General features: G+C 48.3%; 1 protein-coding gene and 1 non-coding gene across 2 annotated transcripts in view; both read left to right on the top strand.

Moving 5' to 3' along the window:
* Pkp1 (plakophilin 1) overlaps nucleotides 1-5,017 on the top strand; it is a 45,105-nt gene extending 40,088 nt beyond the window's left edge. The window contains exons 12-14 of the mRNA XM_026397158.2: nucleotides 509-593; nucleotides 3,375-3,481; nucleotides 4,900-5,017. Of these exons, the coding sequence (XP_026252943.1) occupies nucleotides 509-593; nucleotides 3,375-3,449 (160 nt within the window). The 3' untranslated portion in view covers nucleotides 3,450-3,481; nucleotides 4,900-5,017. The remainder of the gene's footprint in view (nucleotides 1-508; nucleotides 594-3,374; nucleotides 3,482-4,899) is intronic.
* Trnal-uaa (transfer RNA leucine (anticodon UAA)) lies at nucleotides 331-405 on the top strand. Its single transcript has one exon. It is a non-coding gene; the product is annotated as a tRNA-Leu (tRNA).
* Nucleotides 5,018-23,918: the final 18,901 nt, after the last annotated feature.

Raw genomic sequence — 23,918 nt, 5'->3', positions numbered from 1 at the left:
GGGTATAGGTCCAGCCTCCAGACCTCAGGAGAGGGGACAGAGGCAGATGCTTCTTGACTGGGTGACATGTGGGGACAATGGATCCTTAGAGGGTTGGCAGGAAGCATGGAGCACTAGACCCAACTCTGTGGGGACTTTATTCTGCTCCATGGGCTCTCTTCCCAGGACAAAAGTCTAAACGACAGGAGTCCGCTACCAGCTTGTGGCCTCGGAGGTGCCTCTAGGTGGGCAGAGGTGTGGGGTTGTGCCCACTGTGTAGTGACCAAGGCCCAACAGTCTTATGCACCCTGGGACCTCCCCGCATCTGTTTCTGAGACCTGGAAGGGGTCTGGGGATATAGCTCAGTTGGTAGAGTGCTTGCCTTAAATGCACAAGGCCCTGGGTTCAATCCCCAGCACACCCCCTCCCCTCCCCCCCAAAAAAAGACCTGGAAGGGAGGGTTGAGGGCGGAGTGCGTTCTTGTGTCTCCTGGAGTCTCATCTCACACACGCACTTCCCACCTTCCCAGTGCCTCACCCAAGGCTTCAGAGGCTGCCCGGCTCCTCCTCTCTGACATGTGGTCCAGCAAGGAGCTGCAGGGTGTCCTCAGACAGGTAAGCACCCACACCAGTAGCCCCTTCTGATGAGGCTCTTCCCACATTTACCCTGTCCCAGTGGATGAGGCTTGCCCCAGAGTCAGAGCAGGAGATCCTGCCCCCCAATGAACCTGATCAACGCTCTGCCCAAATCCCTGGGCCCAGGATCAACCAGGGGAGGCAAGCAGGTGGAGAGCAGAGGAGATGTGCACAGTCTCCTCTGTGGGGAGGGATTGTTTAGGAGAAAAGTGAAATGCACATGAGTCACTCGGGGGCATGACGGGTGCTCTGCTGGCGAGGTAGGTTTGGGCTCGATTACAAAGGCCCTTCAATTTCAGGCAGAGTTTGGACTTGACACTGAGGAACCACTCGAGGTTTTGCATAGAGGGTCTCATGATGGAAGGAGCCCTGGAAAAACTAGTTCCATACCAATGAGTGAGGTCAAGAGGACCCTGGAGGCTGCTCTGCTTGTCCAGTGTGACCTGCCCCTCTCTGTCCTTAAAACTCCCCAGCGTCGGCAGGCCCCGAGTCCCCCATCAGGCTGTGTTCTGAGACATCTCACAATGACCCTCTCCCCCATTCCTGCACAGCCATTCTTTGGGCTGAGGTGTAGGCCATGGGGAGGTGGGAATAAAGGAGAGGAGGCAGAAGCAGCAGCACAGTGCTGATGGCACTTGAGGCTTGGAGACACTGCAGCTGCGTCAACAGACACAGATCAGCTGGCGAGAGCTGGAGGAGGCTCTTGGGGTGGGAGTAGGAGGTTGGATCTGGATGGCTTGGGGGAGGTGGAGTGGGACGCTGGCAGAGGCTGGAGCTGCAGTACAGATTAGTGACACCATGAGAACAGGCAAGCCCCTCCTGGGGCCCTGGCCTGTGGAGAAGTCTTGGGGAACTGGGGCAGAGAGGCATGAAGACCCTCACTTGGGGGCCAAGAAGGAAGAAGGCCAGGGAAGCAGGATGATCTGCACAAGTTTCCGGAAAGGGGCAGAAGAGTAGTGCCCAGTGCTGTGGAGGGGACAGGGAGGAGAGAACTCGGAAAGGCCCTGGATTTAGCTGCTAATTCAGAAGTCTCTGGGGACCTCAAAGAGTACTGCTGGCAAAGCAAGGGGAGCATCTCGGGGCTTGTGGCCGTGGTGAGGCAGTGATGGGGACAGGAGAGAGGGGGCACAGATCGGAGGCGCCCCTCACTGCACTTTGGTTCAAGAAGAAAGAAGACAGAGGGGAGATTGAAAGAGTACTGTGAAAGACAGAGGGAGTCCTAGTGTGTCTGTCATTAGAGGAGAGGGAGTGGGGGCTGGGGGGACAAGGAGGACAGGAGACCAATCTGGGAAATAGGAGGGACAGTTCTCCTTTATCAGAGCATGGAGACAGTAGGGGGCCTAGGAACCCTCCATGGTCCAAGATGGGTGGGAAATATGAAGGTGGACAATGGCCTTTGTTCTCCATTTGCCAATCAACCCTCTTTTCGAGCAATACCACCATGAGGGTGGGCATGGCCAAGTGGCGGCTACCTGATAGACACAGGGGTGGGTATGGGGAGACAGGTAAGGAGGACTGGGTGACACTTCCTTGAGCTGTTTGAAGATGATCCAAAGGGTTCAACTCATCCAAAAATACAGAGCCCACTCCTGACCTAAAGACACATAAGGAATCCACCTCTTAGGTTCTCTGTGTGAATTCCCCTCTGTGCTATCCTTTGGGAACCAGTGTCCCCATTCAGTCTCCCCCTGTTTCTCCAGTTGTACTTGACAGTAGCCTTGGCAGGATCTAGGTCAAGGTTTCTGTTCCCAAAGCACGTTCAGATCCATCATTAATTAGATTGTCACAGCACAGGTGAGGCAGGTCACGTGGCTTTTGTCTCTTTTGCTGACTTCGGAGGAATCAGAATTCTAAAGAGTTTGTCTTGATTCAGCGAGTCAGGGCAGGAGCGAGGCTGGGATCCAGAACTCTTCACTCCTGCGTTCTTTCCACCAAATTCAGCCAAGCTCAACAGGAGCAAGCAAGCAAATCTGCAGGGGGGAAAAACAACATCATGTCTTGCACACCCAAACTCAGTAGGCCTGGGACTTTGCTGTTTGGGATCCCCTGTGTCATCTCTCTTCCTGTTCCCACAGATCAGCCATAAGCTGACCTGGCCCTCAGAGCTCAGGGCTGAACGAGGGCCCTCTTCTCAAGTCACCCCTGTCCCCAGCCCTGGTGGATGACGGCTATCCTCATTCACTCTGACACCTATATTAAGCACTGGCTCTATGCTAGAAGAAATAAAAGGAATGAGACCCTGTCTCCACCCAGCAGGCACTCAGGGGCTGGTGAGCTGCCAGCGAGAGGACAGATAAGTAAACAGAACCTCATAGCACAGTGGCCTCTCACTCCAGCACCAGCCCCTGCCCCTGAGTTTGAGAAACTCTGGGCCTGGCCTCCCTGCCCCAGAGCTCTTGCCAGAATTTAAAATAAGACAGGCCGGGGCAGTCAGAGAGAAGAACCATTGGCAACGTCTTAATCTGATTTGGGGGGTTGTGTAGAGGACTGTGTTCAGGCCCTGACTCAGGTTTCTGCAAATTCTAGTAGGGAACTCCAATGCGCTGGCGGAAACCAAAACACATTGCGCAGCATTGGGTCTGATTGCACTTTGAATTAGTCTGTTTAGCCGTGACACATGTGCACCGTGGTCAGAGCATACCACGTCCAGAGGCTGCATGAGCCCAAGGATGTTCTGGGAAGGCTGCGGCTGACCCTGCGGGGACCCCCACGCTATTTTGTCCTAGGATAAATCAAACAGCTCATGTTCCTCTCCTGCAGCAAGGCTTCGATAGGAACATGCTGGGAGCCCTAGCCGGGCCCAATAGCTTCAGGAACTTCACCTCCCGATTCTAAGAAGAGATTGTCCAAGCAAGTGCAGCTTGCAGGTAAGAACCAGCCCACCCCCTGCCCAGATCCCTCCTGGGCCACCCTGAAACCTTGGCCAATCTCAGAGAAGGACTAGGCCTAGGCATGCCAGAGACACACAAGCATCCTGGCTCAGATCAATACAAGGACTATAAGCACAGCTATGTAGACTCCTGACTGAGGGCCTGGGCCGTCCCACCACAGAGTAGAGATGTAAAATGTCCTGATAGAATCAGAAGGGCCAGAGGGCCTGGGCAGGACTTCTGGGTACAGCTGTGTAGGTTGCCCACTGTAAAACCCAGTCAGTGCCAGTTACGTGGACTACAGTGGGTTCTATGATATGGATAGTGGAGTTATACAATATGTCGTGCTTGGTTTGATCATCCAAATCTCACTTTGTTGTCCTTCTTATAATCTACCTTCCAGTCTCTTCACATACCCAGTGTGGGCAAGCTTATTTCAGCTGATGTTTCTAAGGACCAGAAACTCAGATCTAAAACTATGTCAAAGGTGTTCGAGCTTTAGCATTCATCAGAATCACCTGGGAAGCTTGCTAAAATGTACACAGTTGCTCCCAGCCCCAGAAATTCTGACTCTTGGAGTGGAATCCAAGGAAATGCCTTTTAAAATGAGCATCCAAAGTGCTTCTTCTGCAGGGAATCCAAGCACCACAGGATGCTCAAAACAGGCATCAGCAAACCTAGACAGGCTCACCAGTGGCAGCTCCGGTACAGAGCCATCTGTACCATAGCCAGGGACAAAGACAGAGCCTCCTGGACTGGATTTCTCAGTCCCGGCCCTCTGCTAGCAAATCCACCCCAACCCCAAAGCCCAAGGAGGGTCCTGGTGGTCCACAGGAATATTAAATAAGACTACAGATACCTCTCATAGATAAGCTTCAGCAACTTGAGAACAGGAAAGGGGAGAAGATTAGAGATAGACGTGTGTGTGTGTGTGTGTGTGTGTGTGTGTGTTAGTTACTGGGGTACTAGGGATTAAACCCAGACATGCTCTACCACTGAGCTACATCCCCCAGTCCTTTTAAATTTTTTTTTTAAATTCTAAGGGTCTTAATCAGCAAAAAAAAAAAAATTCTAAGGGTCTTGCTACGTTGCCCAAGCTGACCTCAAGTTTGAGTAACTGAGATCACACGGTGGGCCACCATACCTGGCAGGGTAGCAGAATCTTCATGAGTATGATATGATTGCTTAGCAATGAACTGAGGGTGCAGGGGATGGTAAAGGTGACAAGATAAAGCTGATCTGCTTCTGAACCAACAGAGCTGTAGATGAAGGTATCTGGATGGCCCTGAATCCAATCTCAGGCCAGAGCCCGCATTAGGCCCGATGTGAGCAAGAAGACAGTGGCAGGATGAGCCAGACTTACTCACATGGAAACACTTTGCTACATGCTAACTTGAGGCTTTCTCTTTTTCCAGAAAGATACGACCTATATGAGAAGACCTCAGGCCTTGCTGGATGGGTTGTTCTGTCCATCCTGTGCAGTATTTGGAAAAGTTCGAGGGCAACTGAGAACAAACCTGAAAACTGTGGATGATGGAGATATTTTTAGATTCTTTTTTTTTCCTTGGGGAATTGGCAGGCAGTGGGGGGTGGGGAGGTTGGGGGGGGACTTTCTTGAGTTAAATGGGCTTACATCTGATGTCAATACTTCCTTCTCTGAGAAATGGTATATATATATATGTGTATAATGTAAGTGTGCATGTGCGTGTGCGTGCGCGTGCGTGAGTGCCTAACAGCATAACTACCAACTGCAAAGGCTGTATCGTTGCAACTCATAAGATAGGGCAAAGATGTCTCCATGTCTCTCCCTCCTAGGCAAGGATGACATGTGCTTTTAGGTTAGCTGCCCATAGTTCTAGAACTATATTATGCCAGGGCAGGGGCCCTCACCAGAGTCAGGCCACAGAGGTACCCTACAGCCTTTCTGTGGCCATCTCCAAGGGCAAGTGGGAGGAAGAGGAGCCGGGCTGGAGCTAACCTCCTTAAAAGGCTGCTTTGCGGTCAGGGAGGTTGGCTGGGGTGTCAGGGCTTGGTGTATCTCATGGGAAAATCTGGTGCATCTGACAATGCTCCATTCCCACAATGCCACAAGGTGTGGGGTTGGGCCGGGTGTGGGGCTCTGGAAGGCACCAAGACCATCTTGCTTGCTTAGCTGTGAGAGGTCGCTTTGGGAGTAGCAGCCAGAGAGAGGGGACTTGCTGTTCTCTTGGGCTGTGCTGCTGCAGAGCAGCCTCGACCTGCAAAGCCCCAACTTCCAGGGAGCCTGTGCTACAGGATAAAGAAGGCAAAACATGGGGCTCGAAGCCAAAGAGCTGTTCAGAGGATGGCTATTTGGTCTCATTTTCCCAGCGGAGAAAGGAATAGGCTGGGGCTGGACATCTGCCTAGTCAGGGGAACAGGGAGGAAGGAGTTGGAAACTAACCAGGAAACTGCCTCCCACCGAGGCCTGCCAAGTCAGGTGAGGGAGTGTTTGGGTTCCCAGAAGACCAAAGGGAGGGCGTTTATATAGACCACAAAAGGGGAATCCTATCAGCAAGTCTATACCCCTGTCAGGGGCCCTGCCTTCCTCCCCCTGAACCCCGGCCATCCTGTCTCCTGTCTGTCTTTGTGAGACCCATGGGGGAGGTGATAAGAAGCCTGCCAGGGGCACCAGGCACCCCCTACACCCCAGACTGTGCATTTCGATGAGCAGTAGCAAAAGGGCCCCGGGAGACCTCATGAGAAGTCCGGTCTCTGGCGGTAGCCCTTAGTACAGACCACCAGATGAAGCCGAGTGAGCACACCCAGGCTTTCTCTTTTCAGCCGGGCTGGCGTGGTAGGTGTTTGGGAGACATTAACTGCCTGGGCTGTGCCCTTCTCTAGAGGAACACAGGTGCTCCTTCTCTTCATTGTCCTCATCAGGACCAAGACTCCTTTCTGGACTCAGGATGGCTAATTAAGAGATGCAGCCACTGAGGTTGGGGGAGGCCAGACGTGTGGAGGTGTCCCAGGACACCTAACCAGATGTGCCCTGCTGTTGTGAGTCTATCACACCCTCCCCCATCTGGGCTCCCCTCTGCCTCCCAGGGAGCCACGTGTGAGCCTGGTCCCCCCAGACTGTCCTGGGTGTGGGTTTCAGGAAGTCTCCTCTGCCCATCATCAGCACCCAGAGGAATCCATTTCTTTAAAAAGAAAAAAAAATGTTTCTGGAGCACCCCTCTGTGCCAGGCAGTGTTCTAAGCACTTAGGATACATCAGCCCACACCTTTATCATCACCTCGCTTGTGTTCTGCTGGGAGGGGTCGGGGGACACTGCACCAGGTGCTTGGCTTTGGGGATCCCCCCGTCGGAGAGGACTGTGAGTCAGGACAAGAGGGTAATAAACCACTAGAGTGAATCTCCTACACGCCCAGGGTGATGCCAGCCCCTTAGCACGGTCCTCACTTCCTGCAGCTCCTTGGTTCACTTGCTCTGCAACCACCTCAACCCCTCCCGGGTGAAGAGCCAGATGGGCCCAGTAATCTGCTCTGGGAAGAAGGCAGCTGCTCGAACCTCAGTGGCCCCAAAAGGACAATTAGGTCAGGCCTGATTTTGGTTGCTTCTTGTGCCCTGGCCAGTGGGGGCCTTGTCATGGGGGCCTCAGATCCAGGCCTGTCATTGGGGAAGAGCAACATGAAGAGGGACGTGAGGATCTATTTCCTAGATAAAGGAGTTTGCTGGGCCTTATGAGTCATACCAGAGGCCTATCTTAGGATTTGAAATCCACACTGGCCTCTGGCTACCAGGACAATGCCCCAAACAAGAAGTTCTAATTTGGGACAAAATGAGAAAGGACACAGACCCATGCCCATCTTAACTCCAGAATCTCCTGTGCTTAAGACGAATGCAGTCATTGGCCACCAGCAGCATCTTTAGTGTGGGCCAGACTAGTTGCCCAGACCCCACACTATGCCAAGGCCCCAAGAGGCAGAGGTGACCTTTGTTGTCCCCCCTCAGCCCCTGGCTGAGAGACTAGCTGGGGCTCCCTGATGGGCAGGGGAGGGCAGCCCCTAATTACTATTGGGCATCTGGTGCCTCCTTCTAGACCACCCTCCCCTTGCTTGATGTTTGTATAAGAACTTTGTGCTGGCCGGGCCCAGTTCCCTTGTATGATATGCCATGTATTTGCTTTATTTTTGGTTGTTTTGTTTTGAAATATAGGAAATCAATAAATTACTCGTGTTTCTTTGAACTTTTCTAAGCTGTGGATTATTGGGGGGTGCTGTTGAAAAATGATAGGGCTACTCACTTCCTTCCAGAATCTCCTCTGACCGACCCCATACCCGGCAAGGATGGAGAATGTCACCTGAGGGCAGAGGGATGACGCCCTCAGAGACACCTGCTGTCCCTTAGCCCATGTGAGCCTCACCATGACTCCGTGATGCTAGGTTTCTTATCCTGATTTTTACAGTTAACTAAAGTGAGACTTAAGATGGGACAAATCAGCCCAATGTCACCCAGCTTATAAATGGGAAACCATCACAAGCACATCCCCAACTGGGTGGGATCCTGTAGGAAAGACAACTTTAAGAGTCAAGTCCAAGAAGCTCGTGTTTCCTGGACACCTGCTCTGCTAGGGCTCTGGACCAGGTGCTGGAGGGTCATAGACACAAATGATATGGAGGACCCCAGCCCCAAGATGTTCATATGTGCTACCAGGCAAGCTAGCACACACCTCTAATCCCAGCAACTAGGGAGGCTGAGGCAGGAGGATCACAAGTTCAAGACCACCCTGGACAACTTGCCAAGACCTTGTCCTAAAATAAAAAATAGAAAGGGCTGGGGATATAGCTCAGTGGTGGAGCACCTCTGGAATCAATCCCCAGTGCCACACACACACACACACACACACACACACAGTCTTATGGGATAAGACATGTGGAATCAATTCCAAGGGATGGTATGGAGATAATTGCTGTGTGCCATCTAGGAGAGCCAGGGCCATCTGGGTGGAGAAGGTAGGGAGGTTTTGGGAAGCTTTTCTTGGCTTGGAAGGATGTTCCAGGAGCCTAGGGACTGAGCGGCAGTAGAGGCTGTCCCTGGCTTCCTGGAACACCAGACAGCTTAGCAATAGCCAGGAAGAAGGAGCAGCTGCACCAGAGTCCAGGAGAGGACAGCTTCCATCTATGGTCCAGAGTGTTAGATGCACGAGGCTGGGGCCTCTGGAAATGTTTCAATATCTGAGAAACATGTATTGGCTGCAAAATATGAGATGAAATTGCAAATTAAACATCAACACATAGTCACATTTTCATTGAAATACAGCACACAGACTTGAAAATTCACAGACTAAAATGTCTGTAGCTCTAGGACCCTCCTCAAACTACACAGCACCAGACCCAGAAGCAGGGCATTACCAGCACCCATGCCCCTTCCTGTTTTTGTCCCCTCCCCAGGGGTAACTTAGCCACTCTGCTGGCTTCTGACACCATATGTCAGTTTTGTCTGTTCTCGAATTTCATTCACCTAAGGGGAGCCAGTAGTGAGTCCTTCTTTGTATCTGGCTTCTTCTGCTTCCTAAGAAGCATCTTCTACTGCATGCCACATTCGCTGCCATGTGGCAATCCATGGTTACAATCTAGTACTTAACAAACAACTGAAAACAATTTGTGGATTCAGTGTCTCACAGCCCCAAAATTCTCACAGGTGATGTGATGATCAGGAAGTTATAGCTAATGGTAAGGAAACTGGATTTTATGTGGCATGTGGGTGTATTTAATGTGTAGGAGTATCAAAGAACTACGGAGGTCTTAATTCAGCCATCCCTGTCCAAGAAGGTGGTAAGCCTTTCCAGCTCTTTGGAACTGGCTGATGAGCACTGAGGGCCTCAGGTCAAGGAGCACATGGGCAAGAGCAAACTGAGAGGCACAGTTGCAAAGAAAAGGATTCACAGACCACAGGAGACTGAGGCTCCCCAATCTCCGTGTCCAGTATGCCCACAAATCTATCCACCCTGAGCCTGGATGTCATTTCTTCCTGTTTCCTTTGCAACTAACGTGGGCTGGGGTCCGACTGACCCCATGGGAGAGAGAGCTTCATTTTCTGGAATGCAGTTCATTCTGTAGCCCAACCCTGTTGGAGAAAATAGTGAACAGAAGTGGTTAATAGCAGCAGTTGTCTTTTCCCTTGAGGGGCCACAGAATAACTCCTTTTGCTTTCAGAGCCTTAGGGTGCTCATTTTCTGTCTGGGTGGGTATTTCATACTCGTAAGACAGGCAGGAGCACAGAGAATTAAATTCCAATTTATAGACGAGGAAACTAAGAGACAAAATGATTTGCCCAAAGTCACATGGCGAGTTAGCAGCAGCATGAAGGCTGGGGCACAGACCTCTTATGTCCCAACCCAAGTACGCTCTAGAAGCATTAGAACCTGATAGAAAGGCTTGCTGTGGCGGCGATACCATGCATAATCAAATCTCTAATGAATCAGAGGCTTGCCATACCTTGGGGCATCTGAAGATTGCATTTCGTGAGGTTGCTGTGCAGACATGCTGATAAATGAAAACTCCGATTCACAGAATCTCAGATGCCAGATACTACCGTACACACCAGCGAGTCTGGGCCTGGCTGGTTTGGTTGGTTAGAATATGGGGTTAATGAGCCCAAGACCACAGAGCAAAAAGAAAAAATACCTCAAAGACCGGAGCTGGTGTCCCCCACTATCATGGTTTGTGTATGAGTTGCCCCCCAAGCTCCTGTGTTAATGCAGGAATACCCAGAGATGCAATGATTAGATTATGAGAGCTGTGACCTAATCAGTCCACCCTAGATTGAATGGGCTAACTGGGTGGGAACTGTAGGCAGGTGGGGCGTGGCTGGAGGAGGTGGTTCACCGGGCGGGAGGGGCGGGGGGGGGGCATTCTTGGAGATCATATCTTGTCCCCCTGAATCCTTCTACTCTCTCCCAACTTCCATGAGCTGAGCAGCTTTTCTCTGCCATGTTTTTCCGCATGATTTTCTGCCGCACCTCAGGGGCCCAGAACAATGGAATCAGCCAGCCACGGACTGAGAACTATGAAACCATGAGCCAAAAATAAACTCCTCCTTGAAGTGTCATGTATTTTGGTCACAGTGACGAAGAGGAAGAGCCGACTAACACACCCACCCTAACCCATCATCCTGCAGACACCTGCTGCTGGCTCAGCAGGGTGCGTCTGTCACCCAGAGACACTTGGCCTGCTCTGAGGAGCATATCAAAGGGAGAAGCCCCACGGATGGAGGATCAGCAGAGACAAGGGCACTCTGAAGGACTTCCTGCTTCCAATGTTCCAACCCCTTCAGTCAACCATTCGGAAGTTTCATGACCGATGAGTTAGTAAATAAACAAGTGCAAAGCATGAAGCTTTCTGAATCTCTGGGCGGTCAAGGCCACCTTTCCACACAAGGCCGTGACAATTCTGCTCTCTCTGTCTCTCTCAGAAAGGAATCCAGCCAGCTCTCCAAGGCCACACTGAGCTCATGGATGCTGAGATTCACATTCCTACATTCTGGGGTCTGTGTTTTTCTGGAGGACTGCTAGGCTGCGGTATAAACCTGGAGAAGGTGACCATCTAGTCCAAAAGCATTAGCAATGCTGGACGCCCACATTCATTAGTTACCTTCGGTTTTCACATGATGTCACAAAGCAGGTACAGTCATTCCCATTTTGCAGAGAAGGCAATCTGTGGTTCCGAGGGGCCCAGGAACCCATTCAAGCTCACACAGCTAGTAAGTGATGGACTTGGAATTGAAGCCAGTTCTGAGGACATGGCTTGTGCTCTTACTGCTTCACTCTGGCTGTCATTTAGATGGCAGTTGCCAACGACACTTTGACTGACTCCTAACGTGTCCTCTAATGACGCCATCCTCAGACCATAGTGCCCTTCTGTAACCTAGATTTAAGACCAGGACAAGCACCTGTGCCCCAATCGTTTACTCCGATCTTTCCCTTTTAATTCAAGATACATCTGGGGAGAAAGGTTCTTGTCTTCCTCCAAAAAAAAAAAACGTTCAAAGCAAAAACATCTTCTGACATTGTCACTGACTCCAACTCTGCAGAGCTGAGAGCAGCCGTCTTCCAGACAATCCGTTCCACGGCCACTCCTGACTTGGAAAGGGGCTGCTCCTTGCCCATCCTCTCTCTGTTTCACACCAGCTCAGACCTGCTCCTTCCCGGTCTCATGTCTTCTTGGCTTTGAGACCTCCTGGGAGCACAGCCTTTATTCTTGGCCCCAACAGACCAGAGCTTCCTGTTGGCTGGACAACTGGCAGGATAGAGAGGTTGGCTGCAGGGGCCAGGGCAGGAGGGCAGGTGGATGGGTGGGGACTGTCCAAATTCTGGGATCCTCCCTCTGGAGCTGCCCATGGGAGGGTCACAGGAGAGTCAAGAGGGTCCTCAGAGCTCTCCTTGGCAGGTATTGGTCACACAATTTTGCCCCAGAATCCTTTGGGTGGAAGGATCTAACGTGGAAAGCTGAAACCTGAGACAGGTAAGAGAAGCAGCCAGATGGGAGGGGCTTTGGGCAGGAGCTCCCCCTTACCAGCCCCCTTCTTCCCAATCCTTAGAACCTGGACTCAAGGGAAATCTCTGGTCTAGTCCAACTCCCTCCTTTTGCAGGTGAAGAAACTAAGGCCCAGAGAGGGAAAGTGACACACTCAAGGGTCACCAGTAGTACTAGTAGCAGGGCCATGTCTGGAGCTCTGGTCTCTTCCCTTGGCTCCTTTTTTCCAGGGCCCCTCTCCTCACCTAGTGCTCCCAACAGTGTGGGCCGGAGCCCTGACCTCTCTCCCATGGCCCTGGGGGGTGGCACAGCCTGTTGCCCTCTTTCCATTCTGGACCATGAGTTCCTTGAGGGCAAGGATCCAGCAGTGCCCAGCACAGGAACAGAGGAAGGAAGAAGAGTGGCAAATAGAACAAGAGGGACATTTTCTTATCTGGAACACCATTTTAACCATTGCCAAGGTTTCACAAAAATGAGACTCTCAAGTTAGGGAGCACTCGCACCTACACACACACACACACACAATAATAGAACCTATACACACAGCCACGTGGCTGCCAGGATCTGGGACATCACTGGACGCCATGGGACACAAAGCAGAGGCCTGGGGAGGATCGGTAGGAGGAGCAGGTCTCTTCTGATAGCCCTAGCATTGATGACCAGGATGCAGCAGGGGATAAATTGGTGCCAGGTAGCCCTCCTTTCTAAAGAGGGTTTAGAATAGTTGGGATCAGACATCTTTGAGCAAAGATCTGAGCACCCCTAAACCACGAGGCTGGGTGAGATGACTAAGGGAGGGCACGTGGACAGGAAAGAGAAGAGTTCAAAGACCTGGAAGACCCAGCAAGAGAAATGAGAAGGAACTGCCGGGCGGAGGAGGGAAGCTGGGGGAGTGTGGCACCCCAAACCAAGCGCAGGGTGAGCAGATGGAAATGAGGCTGACGAGCACTGGCCACTGGATTTATGGCTCTCTCAACTCCTCCTCCTTCTCCTCTTCCCCCTCCTCCTTTTCCTCCCCTCTTTCAGGTAAAACTTAGACACAGTAGTATGCACGAATCTTAAGCAGACCATTAAGTGCATTTTGACAAATGCATGCACCTTGAACCCAGAGCACTCTCAGAACAGAGAATGTTCCTGCCTGTGGTACCTCTCCTCTAAGAGGTGACCACTGGTTTTCTTTTTCCATAATAGAGTAATTTGGCCTCATTAAAAATATCTATATCCACAGGATCTATGATGTATGTCCTTTTTCATTTCAGATGTTGGTAATTTCTCTTCCCCAGCCCAGCTCTGGTCTTTCTTTTCTTGAATAGTCCAGCTGTTCATCTGTAATGTGTGTGTGTGTGTGTGTGTGTGTGTGTGTGTGTGTGTGTGTGTGTTTCCTATTTCATTAGTTTCTGCTTTTTGTGGTTTTCTTTCTTCTACTTGCTTTGGGTTATTTTGTCCTTTTTGGCCCTAGATTCTTAAAGTAAAAATTTAATTGATTTTAGACCTTTCAAATATGTAGCTTTCTCTCTAATCACTACTTCAGCTGTATCTCATAAGTCTAGACCAATTGTTCTTTCATCATCTTTTTAGATGAAACTGTTTTCTGAATTCCCTTGTGATTCCTTATTTTTTTAATTTCATTGGTTATGTAGAAGTGTTCTTTAATTTCAAACAGTTGGAAGTTTCTAGATACTTTCCTTTTATTAATCTCTAATTTGATTCCATTATCCTCAAAGAAAATATTCTGTATCATTTCAGTCCTTTTACATTTATGGAGATTATGGGATTTTTTCATGGCCCAGCATATTTTCTCTGTGAATGAATCATATAGAGTTGAAAAACGTGTATTCTACAATTGTCAAGTTACACATGTATTTGCTTGCTATGATTTCCCAATGAATGTCATCATAAAATGTCCTTCTCTATTTCTCATGAAACTCTGTTTTGAAATCTATTGTGTCTGGTATTAATCTCTGGTTTTCTTATGGTTACAATTTGTATCTTATATATATTTTCCATTTTTTACTTTCAAATTGTGTCTTTATGTTAAGTATGCATCTTTTCTACATAGCAAATAAATAAGACTCACTCATTTTACCCATTCTGATAATCTCTGCATTATATATATATATATATATATATATATATATATATATATATATATTTGTAGTTGGAAATAATACTTTTACTTTATTTGTTTACTTTTATGTGGCACTAAGGATCGAACCTAGCACCTCACACATGCTAGGCAAGCATTCTACCACTGAGCTACATAATCTCTGCATTTTAAATGGAGTGTTTAATCAATTTATATTTGATGTAATTATTGATATGGTTAAATTTAAATTTTCCATTTTACTATTTGTTTTCCTATTTTCAAATCTACTTTTGTTCCTCTGTTTTTCTTTCCTTACTTCCTTATTTGGGGTTAAATAAATTTAAAGTTCCATTTATATTTACCAATATACCTTTTTAAATTTTTTTCTGATTGCTCTACAGATTACAATATGCATATTCAAAATTTTCATAGCCTACCCAACACTTGATCTTGTGCCATTTTAAATAAAATGGAAGAATCTTGGAGACGACAGCATGGGTCTGAATTGTCAGATCAATTTCTTTGGCAGATAACAGGGAGAAACACTTCAATATTTTAAACTTTATAGCAATAGGCAGTATTATTATAATACTGGTTATAATACAGTATCATTATAATTCTAGTTGAAGAATGTGAATAAGATGTATTTCTAATGACTGGGGCTAAACAGAAATTGGAAATGGTTGTCTTCTTGTATCTCACTAAAATAAGAGTGAAAAATGCTCTTGAAACCAGCCAGGTCCATTTGCCGGCCTCCTCATTTCTACTGGAGTTGTCCTATGTATTATAGTGACATGTGTTAAAAACTAACTGTTGTCCTAAGTACACGTATGAAGACATGAACGGTGTGACTCTGCTTTGTGTACAACCGGAGATATGAAAAATTGTGCTCTATATGTCTATATGAATTGTAATGCATTCTGCTGTCAATAACAAATTAGAATTAAAATATAACAAATCAGAATTAAAATTTGTTTAAAAAATAATTAAATATTGTAATTTTGCTTTAAAATGTCACATGCACTTGAAAGAAATTAAGAGAAAAATAGCCTTTAATATTAACCATTTCTCGTGTTTTGCATTTCTCTCTGAAGATTCAAATTTCCATTGAGTATTGTTTCCCTTCAGTCTGAAGAATTTCTTTTATCATTTCTTCTTGTGCTGGTCGAATAACAATGAATTCTTTGTTTGCATTTATTTTTTAATTCTTTAAATGGATAAATTTTTCTTCAGTACTGGGGATTGAATACAGGACAGGCAAACGCTCTACCTCTGAACTCCATACCCAGCCCAAATTATCTTTAAACATCTATCCTTTACTTCAAGGGCAATTTACCTAGATATAAAATTCTAATTAATGGAGTCTTTTTTTTTTCAGTTCCTTCAAAGATGCTGTTCCATTGTCTTCTGCCCTCTATCATTTTTGGTAAGAATTCAGCTGTCATTTGTATTATTGCTTTTATGTATATAGAGTTATTACTTTTCTCTGCTTTTTAAAATGTTACCTTCATTATTGGTTTATAACAGTTTGGTAGTAATGTGCCCAAGTGTAATTTTCTTTACTAGAGCTTGCTGAGTTTCTTGGATTTCTATATTCAAATTTCCATGCTGGGAAAATTTTGGCCATTATGTCTTCAATTATTTTTTGTGTCCCTTTTTCTTTCTCTTCCTATTCTGGGACTTCAATCACAAGTATGCCAGACCTTTGGATATTATTTTTCAAATCACTGGGTGTCTGCTTATTTTTGTTCTCTGCTCTTCTTGTGGGTTTATCTCTATGGCTCTGTGCTCAGGTTCACTAATTCTTGTGACATTTTAAATGTACTGTTGAGCCCACCCAGTGAATTCTTATTTTACATATTATATTTTCAGCTTTAGAATTTCTACCTGGTTCTATTTAATAATTTCTACTTCTTTGACAATGTGTCTTACTCATTCATTCATTACAAGTATATTTTCCTTCGTATCTTTAAGCAAAATTCTAATTTCTGTTCTAAAATATTTGTGGCTCTTCTCAACACCAACACAGTGTTCAGCACAGAGCAAGTGTTCATCATTCCTTGAGTCGATGATGACTCTTTATCTAGATTGATAGAATTTCACATGAAATTAACCTTAGAACTCTTCCAAACCCTCCCCTATATCTAGCCCTTGGAAGTCATAATAGCCTTCCAGGTTGGCCAAGCAGCACCTCTGAGCTCTCCAGGGGAAGAAAATTCAAAGTGCCCTAATTGTCAGCATGTCTCTGAGATTGCTCCAGCCTCTGTGCTCAAATGGCTTCCACTCTCAGGCCTCATATAGCTACTGGGGCCATGGAGAGTAGCTGCAATTTCCCTTTCCCATGATCATCATTTCAGTATCTGAACATAGCCATCTTGTGCCACTCAGCCATCTCCTTGGTTTCTTCAACCATTTCTTTAGGGCATGGTTTAGTGTCCCTCTCAGTCAGTCTTAAGTCACTCTTCTCTGAACATATCTCAGGTTGTCATGTCCTTCTAAAGAACTGGAGCTCTGAATAAGGAAAGAAACATTGAATTTGGACTGAGGAGCACCAGGAACGGAGTGGCTGGAAACTCTCATTTCTAGTCTATTCTGCCCTCCAGATCTGGAAAACACCAAGGTCTCTGGGCTTGTTTTCCTTGGAAATTCATGAGAAGGTTTCTTTTGATGCACAGAGCCCCAGACAATCAATCAAGCTCTTTCAGCCTGTGTTGGCAACCTCCTCTGGGAGCTGGTTTAATAAGGAGAGAAAAATGGGTGTGGTATATGTTAGTATGTGGAAACAGGATTCCCCAGAACAGATGGATCCAGCTTGGGTAAGCTTATTCTCAAGTCATTCTGCATATAGCTGTTCCTAGTGGGGAAGCAACCCAGATGCTACAAAATGTGATGTCTCAATGTAACCGTCAGGAGGTCCTAGTTCTCCCACAGTCAGTAGATGGCCTTAGAAAACCTCCTCCCCTGTTTCGTTTCCTTTCTTGGTGTCTTCTAGTGCTGCCCCACCATGCTGACACCTTATGACCCTCAGGGCAGCAGGACTCTCAGTCTCCTTTTCCCATGTCCATCAGAGTCCCTGGGATCTCCACAAACTCCAAACCTTGGCCCAACCTGCCTAGTTCCCTGGCCAGGGCTGGGAACCCACAGTTTGGCATTCCTGCACTGATTCCCACACCCTCCCCTGCTCGGCCTCCTCAACCACACTGCACCAGCGGGAGGCAGAGCTGAAGAAGCTAGTGAGTCAGGCCATCAGAACTGGCCCTGCCAGTTCCATCTTCCATCTAACCACAATGTCAGCAAAAGCCCTTGGCTAGAAATCTCGCCACCACACTCTCTGCAGATGGACAAGCAAAGCAGAGTTTTCCTGCATACACCAGCTCAAGTACTAGAGTTAGACAAGTCCTCCCTCCACCCCTCAGGTGGGGATGACACCTTCTTTTGCCAGGGCCATCAGGCCCACAGGAATAGTCTTTTCCCTTTCAGCAGGGACTCCAGCTCCAGGATAAGGCTGAAGCATTTGAAAGCATTTGAGACTCACAATAAGAGCTGAGTCACCAAGTACACAGGAGAGATGGAGGTTGTTGAGGACATCGAGGACATCCAGCCTCGTAGGCCCTGGATGCGGTAGCACTTTTCTGTACCAGCTCAGCCCCCACCCGGCTCTATCAGACTCAGCTCCTTACCTGGAAAATGGAGGTAAGGGGTCTTTCAGGGACCAAAGAGTCCCATGTAAAAGTCTTAGCAATTGGAGGCCAGGCGTGGTGAGGCACTTGTGTAATTCCAGTGACTGGAAGCTGAGGCAGGAAACACACAAGTTCAAGGCCAGCCTCAGCAATTTAGTGTCTCAAAATAAAAAGGGCTAGGGATGCGGCTCAAATGCAACTCCCAGGACCTGTTCAATCCTCAGTACTGCCAAAAAGTCTTAGCAGTTGGGGTATGTATAAGGGAATCATATTAGCATATCCCAAATCATTTCCACAAGATATTCATAAGGGCTAAGTGGCAATGGAGGTCTAAGTTTTTGGAAACTCCGGTAAAAAAAAAAAAGGTCAAACATTAAGTTGTATTTGATGTGCTATTGTATATCACGGAAGAGAAGGGAAAAGAAAAAGAGATGGTGGGAAATCCTTCCTACACTTATTTCAGAGCAGAACATTTCCATAGACACCAGTGCTTCAGAGACCCTGTCCAGGTTGCAACACTTAGATTGTTTAAGCTTACTTTTGAAGAGGAATCCCAGGCAAAGTACCTTCTGGAACATGATAAATGGCAAGACAAATGGCTATGACCAGGAGAGATCTTTTCCTACTGACCAAGTATAACTAATCAGTGGGGCCTTGCAGGGGGATTCTGCGTTGTCCAGCCCTCAGCTGGCTGGACAGGCGGGAGGCAGGCTGGTGCAAACACAGGATTCAGGTTGCTAGATGGGAGCGAGGCCCATTTCATTATGATGGAATTTGAAATGCTGTCTCCTCTGCCTCCAGTCATTCTGGTACCAGCTGACGCTGGTTCCCAGAGTCTGTCCTTTTGAGTGGAAGGCCATTGGAACAACAGGGGGAACCTGCTCAATGACCTCAAGTGGTAATGTGCATGTCATTTCCACAGGCTCCCAAGTGGTGTTCTTGCTGCCAGTTTGTGGACTTTGAGTAGCAAGACTGCTGCTCCCAGCCAACCTGGGAAGGCCTCTGGGAAGGGTAAATCATGTCAGAGAGGGGTTACTTGAAGGAAAAAGACAGAAGAAAGCACAGCAGAGGCTGCAGAATCATATGAAGGTGGCAGAGAGTATGAAAGAGATGGCTTTGGAGGGACGGGGAACAAGTGCACCTACTTGGGCCCTGGATTTGAAAGCTAGGAAGGGGCAGGAGGTACAGATGAGGGCTGGAGGTGGGGTGACATCAATGCCCCACACCCTGGCCTCCTGTTGCTGTTTGGCTGCACAAAGCAGGCAGGTGAGGCACGTGGGACAGGGACCTGCAAGTCATGGGAAGATGGGTCTGGCTGGGTGGGTCCCAGGCCTGCTCCGAGAAGGAAAGGGTGGGAAGGAAGGAGCCAGCCAGGGCCAGCCTATGCCTCACAGGGCTTGCAAAAGAGGTGGGAAGGGGAGGTGAGCAGCATGGTGCAGGGAGACCTACAGCGGGCAGGGCAGGGGGTGCTTTCCAACCTACAGAATCCCAAAGACAAAAGCGAATGATGCTCACAGGCATCCTCGTGCCAGGCACTGCCCCGAGCACTTGTATTACATAAACTCACTTAATCCTCTTGACAACTAATAAGGTCATTATTAACAATCTCCTTTTCATAGATGAAAAAACGAAGACACAGTAACCTGCTGAGCTCACTTTGCAAGTACATGATAGAGCTAGAATTGAACCCAGGGAGGCTGGCGTCAGAGTTTGTGCCCTTCCACACTCTCCAGAAGGAGCAGACTCTGGATACACGTGACTTCCTTCCATTCCCTGTGTCCTAGCAGGTTGCAGAATGGGCCGGGACAAGAGCGCCCCCATCAGGCGTTGCCAGGAAGTCCAATCGCTTCCTCAGGAAAACCACCTTTGCGAATAGTCTGTCCCAATCATTCCCCCAGGGTGCAGCAGCCCAGGCCCCTCTCTCCCCTAGCTAATGATTATCTCATATCCAACTGTCCCTGTCCTGGGACCCCTTTCTAAGCAGGAAAATGGTCTCTCTTCTTTCTAGAACACAGTTATGTATAATCTGTTCAACAAGAAGCCTCAACTCCCTAGGGATAGTCATCCATCCATCCATCCATCCATCCATTCAGCGACTGAGCGCAGAGCGCCACCATGTGCCCAACGGGTGGAACAGGCAAACGCCTGGTCTGTGGGAGATCGCGGTCGTGTGAAGAGATGAGTGATGGAAAAAAGCTCTGGAGAGGGAAGGAAGGAGGGGAAGAGACAGGCTACCCTGCCAGCTTCTGTGCCCGGGGACCGCCTCCCTGTGGAGGGTGAGATGAGATCTGTCCGTAAAGTTTCCATTGTTTCTCAGTAATGGCTACCAATGGCTCTGGGGGCCCCTCCCTGCTGGACAGTGGGAGCAATTAAAGGTCCCACAGCTGAGCAGTGACTTGATTCTTACAGGTGCCATGTTTTAGTGTTTAAGACCACCCTTACCGGGCTGGGGATGTGGCTCAAGCGGTAGCGCGCCGGCCTGGCATGCGTGCGGCCCGGGTTCGATCCTCAGCACCGCATACCAACAAAGATGTTGTGTCCGCCGAGAACTAAAACATAATAAAAATTCTCTCTCTCTCTCTCTCCTCTCTCACTCTCTCTTTAAAAAAAAAAAAAAAAAAAAAAGTATACATGTTAAAAAAAAAAAAAAAAAGACCACCCTTACCTACTTCAAGCCTCAATCTCTACTCAATTCAGCACCCCCTGCCTCCCTCCCTCTCATGCCCAGCACACTCTCAACTGGGGCCAACAGGGAGGAGGCTGGGCCCTGCCTCCCAGGCACCCATTTCCCAGGCGTCCCCTCTCCTGCTGGAGGCAGGAAGGACTGAGTCCTTACTCAGTCCATGGCTGTCTTGTGGTCCTCCTGGCTCCTCTGGCTCACTGTCACAGATTCAGAGGGGACAGAGAGGGCCCCATGAAGCTTTTGGGGAGACTGTTGAGAAAGGTCCCAAAAAGAAGCTTTTGGCACTAGTAGTCTCCCACCAACTCTCCAGGACCCCAGCTCCATCCCACTCCTGTGATGAACCCCCAAAGGTCCCATGTCACACTCCCCGGCCTTCTTATATCTCTCCACAGTCAAAGCCCACAAACTTCCTTCTCTTGCCCTGGGAGGGAGCATTTATTTTGAGCCTTCTGGAGTCCACAGTAACACCGCACTATTATGTCCCCTCCAGGGATAGGGAGAAACCTCAGCCAGTTCCCCCACAGCACCCTGCAGCCCAGCATGGCCTCAGCAAGTCAGGAGGATGGCAGAGGAGCTTTGGCTACAGAGCCCCAGGAAGAGCCATGCTCCCCTAACTGGTAGCCGTCCCTCCCCATTTCCTCGCACCCCTAACTCCCTCTGGGGCTGCAAGGGACTGGGAGCCCCATCCCAGATCCACCCCCACAACCCACATGCAGTTACACTTCATCCCCCTTGGGGCTAGGCCTGCACACCCAGGTGGTGTGGTCTGTCTGCACAGGCCCTGGCTTACAGCATGAGAGCCATCCGGCAGGGAATTGGGGTCCCAAGAACCCCAGATGTAGCATTAGTGTGAAATCTTCATGTTCTTCCATGATATACAAGAATCTGGTGCCGGCACGTGGATTGTCAAGTCCACTGATTTCCAATTTAGTTAGTTAATCAGTTAGTTTGTTTTCCAGTTGCAAGACATATATTCTAGTGCAAACTCCCTTTCTCACTGTGCCCTTTCTGACTGTTCTGGTATAGAATGAGCTGAGATGGGATGGCACGGCCCTTGGACCTGCAGACAGGCTCCTTGTTCCATCAGGAGGTACAGCCAGAGGACAGTGAGATTGAGGCCTTTGAAAGTGCAGGGCCCAAGGACAGAGCCCCACCGGCCAGGATCTAAGGATAGTACTGGAGGGAGCGGGGGCAGTGAGGTGGGGTGAGAAGTGGGTCAGATCCTGGGCAAGGGAGGGGCTCAGGTGTGCACTGAAGACTCTCCCCGTGCCCCTAACTCTGCTGGACTCATCTCGGCTCTCTCCCCGGCCCTCTTCTCTCCAGCATCTCCACACTAGTCCCCGTCTCCAACTTGCCCTGCAGTATCAGCATCCAGTCCAAACTTCCTATTTCCCCTCTGACCCTTCTCCAACCAAGTGATCTTTAAAAATATTAATCAGTGGAAATGTCAAATCACGTTCTATACATGTACTAAGATACAGAATGAAACCCACTGTTCTGGATAATTAATATGCACCAATAAAAATAAACGTAAATCCTCTTGAATAAAACTCAATGACTTCCCACCACTCTGGAGGTAGAATCCAACTCCTTACCCACAGCCCCTGAGGCCTGGCATGACCCCACCCTCTGCACCTGGCCCACTCACCTCCCAACTCTCTCACCTTGGCTGCCCTGGCCTCCTCTTCATCCCCTGACCATTCCAAACTCTCTGCATCTGCCATACCCTCCTGTTGATATCCTCTTCTCACTCTTCCTCAGGCTGAGGCCTAGACATCCTGAGGATTCAACTCAGAGAAGGTTTCCACAGGAAGCTCCCCAAATTCAGCCCTCAGACTAAACCATGTTTGCCCCAGGGACCCTCCCATAACATGCCGATCTTTTCCTCTACATTTCCTTTCACACTGTGAAATAGGCACATGAATATATATATATTTACATATCTAGGATTCCATGTGCTATATGGTGTGTGGGTCTGTGTGTCTATCAGTTCATTGGTTTGACTTCTAGTTAACGTCACCCTCCCCTGCTCTATGAAGGTAGGGAGCAGACCAGGCCTATCTCCAGCAGTGACTCTGATAACCAGCGAGCACCTGGCATGGAGTACGTGCTCAATACTTTGCAAAATGACTAAATCAATGATTCTATAGGCCCTTTAAAAGAAACATTGGCAATCAAGCAAATTCAATCCTTGTATGATGTGATGTCAGGTAAACAGGACCCTTTCAAGATCAAAATTATTCTTTTTTCTAAAGAGACCATTGTTTGGATTTGTTAGTACATTAACAACTGCAAAAGACAATAATAAAACTCTAATCTGACTATTTTTTCCATATGTTCGTTCCCACTGGGAATATTTAAAGGATCAAATCCTATAAAGATCACCTAATTTAGGAATGATTTTTCCCACTCAAGTCAATCAACAAGCTTGGAGGGGGACTAGGATCTATAGATGAATGGCAAGCCAGGACCCCAGGGCCCAAGAAGTTCCCAGTCCAGGTGGGGGGAAAAAATGAGGAAATCAAAAGTCACAAATGAACAAGATGAGGGCTATGCTATTTCACAAGTCATTTTCTCTGAGCAAGGAAGTCATAATCCATGACTTTCCAGGAAGCGATCAAAATTTTGCAGTACATAGATTTTAACATTATTTCATATGAGCTGTCCTATGATAGGGATTGGCACATACATACTTGCATAGTCAGAAATTATTTAAATGTTTATTGGCTAAAATACAATTTCTGTAATATATGCTTTTTGCTTTCTATTAAAATATGACTTCATCTGATAAAATATACCATGCAAATAATTTTAAAACCATGATAAAAGGAATCCAGGTCCTAGGCCATCCTCTGACCTAGGATGAGTTGCCTTATTTTTCTGAGCCTCAGTTTCCTTGTATAAAAGATGGGGTTGTTTATGTAGAACCTAACTTCACAGGTTACTATAATTAGAAATTACATTGCATAGTGCCTGGCACACGATTGGTGCCTAATATATGGAAGCTAATGTCATTTATTAGCATTACCCATAGTCCCAATGTGTCCCGGCAGAATCCACTGCTCTTTACCTGCCCTGCACCTGAGTAGGTGAAATATGGGGGATCCGAGGAGTCTCTGGGACAGGTTCAGAGGGGAAACTTTTTGTCTATCACCTCCTCCCTTCATCCTCATCGACCTGTATCCCAGTGACTGGCGCCTCCTGGGAACCTGCAGGGTAAGTGTGGGTGGGGAGAGGATGAGGTGACGCGCTCATCCTAAACAGGTCTCCCTGACCTGCCGCTCCGCTCTGCAAGCCCAGCGCAATCTCAGCAGATCTCAGCCTGGCAACCGTCCTCCCGCCCGCCCTGCCCCGCCCCGCCCTGCCTACCACTTTCCTCAAGAGCCATCCCAGCCCTGCCCGTCTTCTTTGGATTTGCACTGCCTGGGCCTGACTTTTCTGGGGAAACTGCTTTGGGATTGAGGTTCACTGAAGGTGTGGTTCTATG

Source organism: Urocitellus parryii, chromosome 9 (genome assembly GCF_045843805.1).
Source record: "Urocitellus parryii isolate mUroPar1 chromosome 9, mUroPar1.hap1, whole genome shotgun sequence".
Taxonomy (NCBI): Eukaryota; Metazoa; Chordata; class Mammalia; order Rodentia; family Sciuridae; genus Urocitellus; species Urocitellus parryii.
The sequence above is the reverse complement of the archived record's forward strand: the minus strand, read 5'-3'. Positions and strand labels throughout refer to the sequence as shown.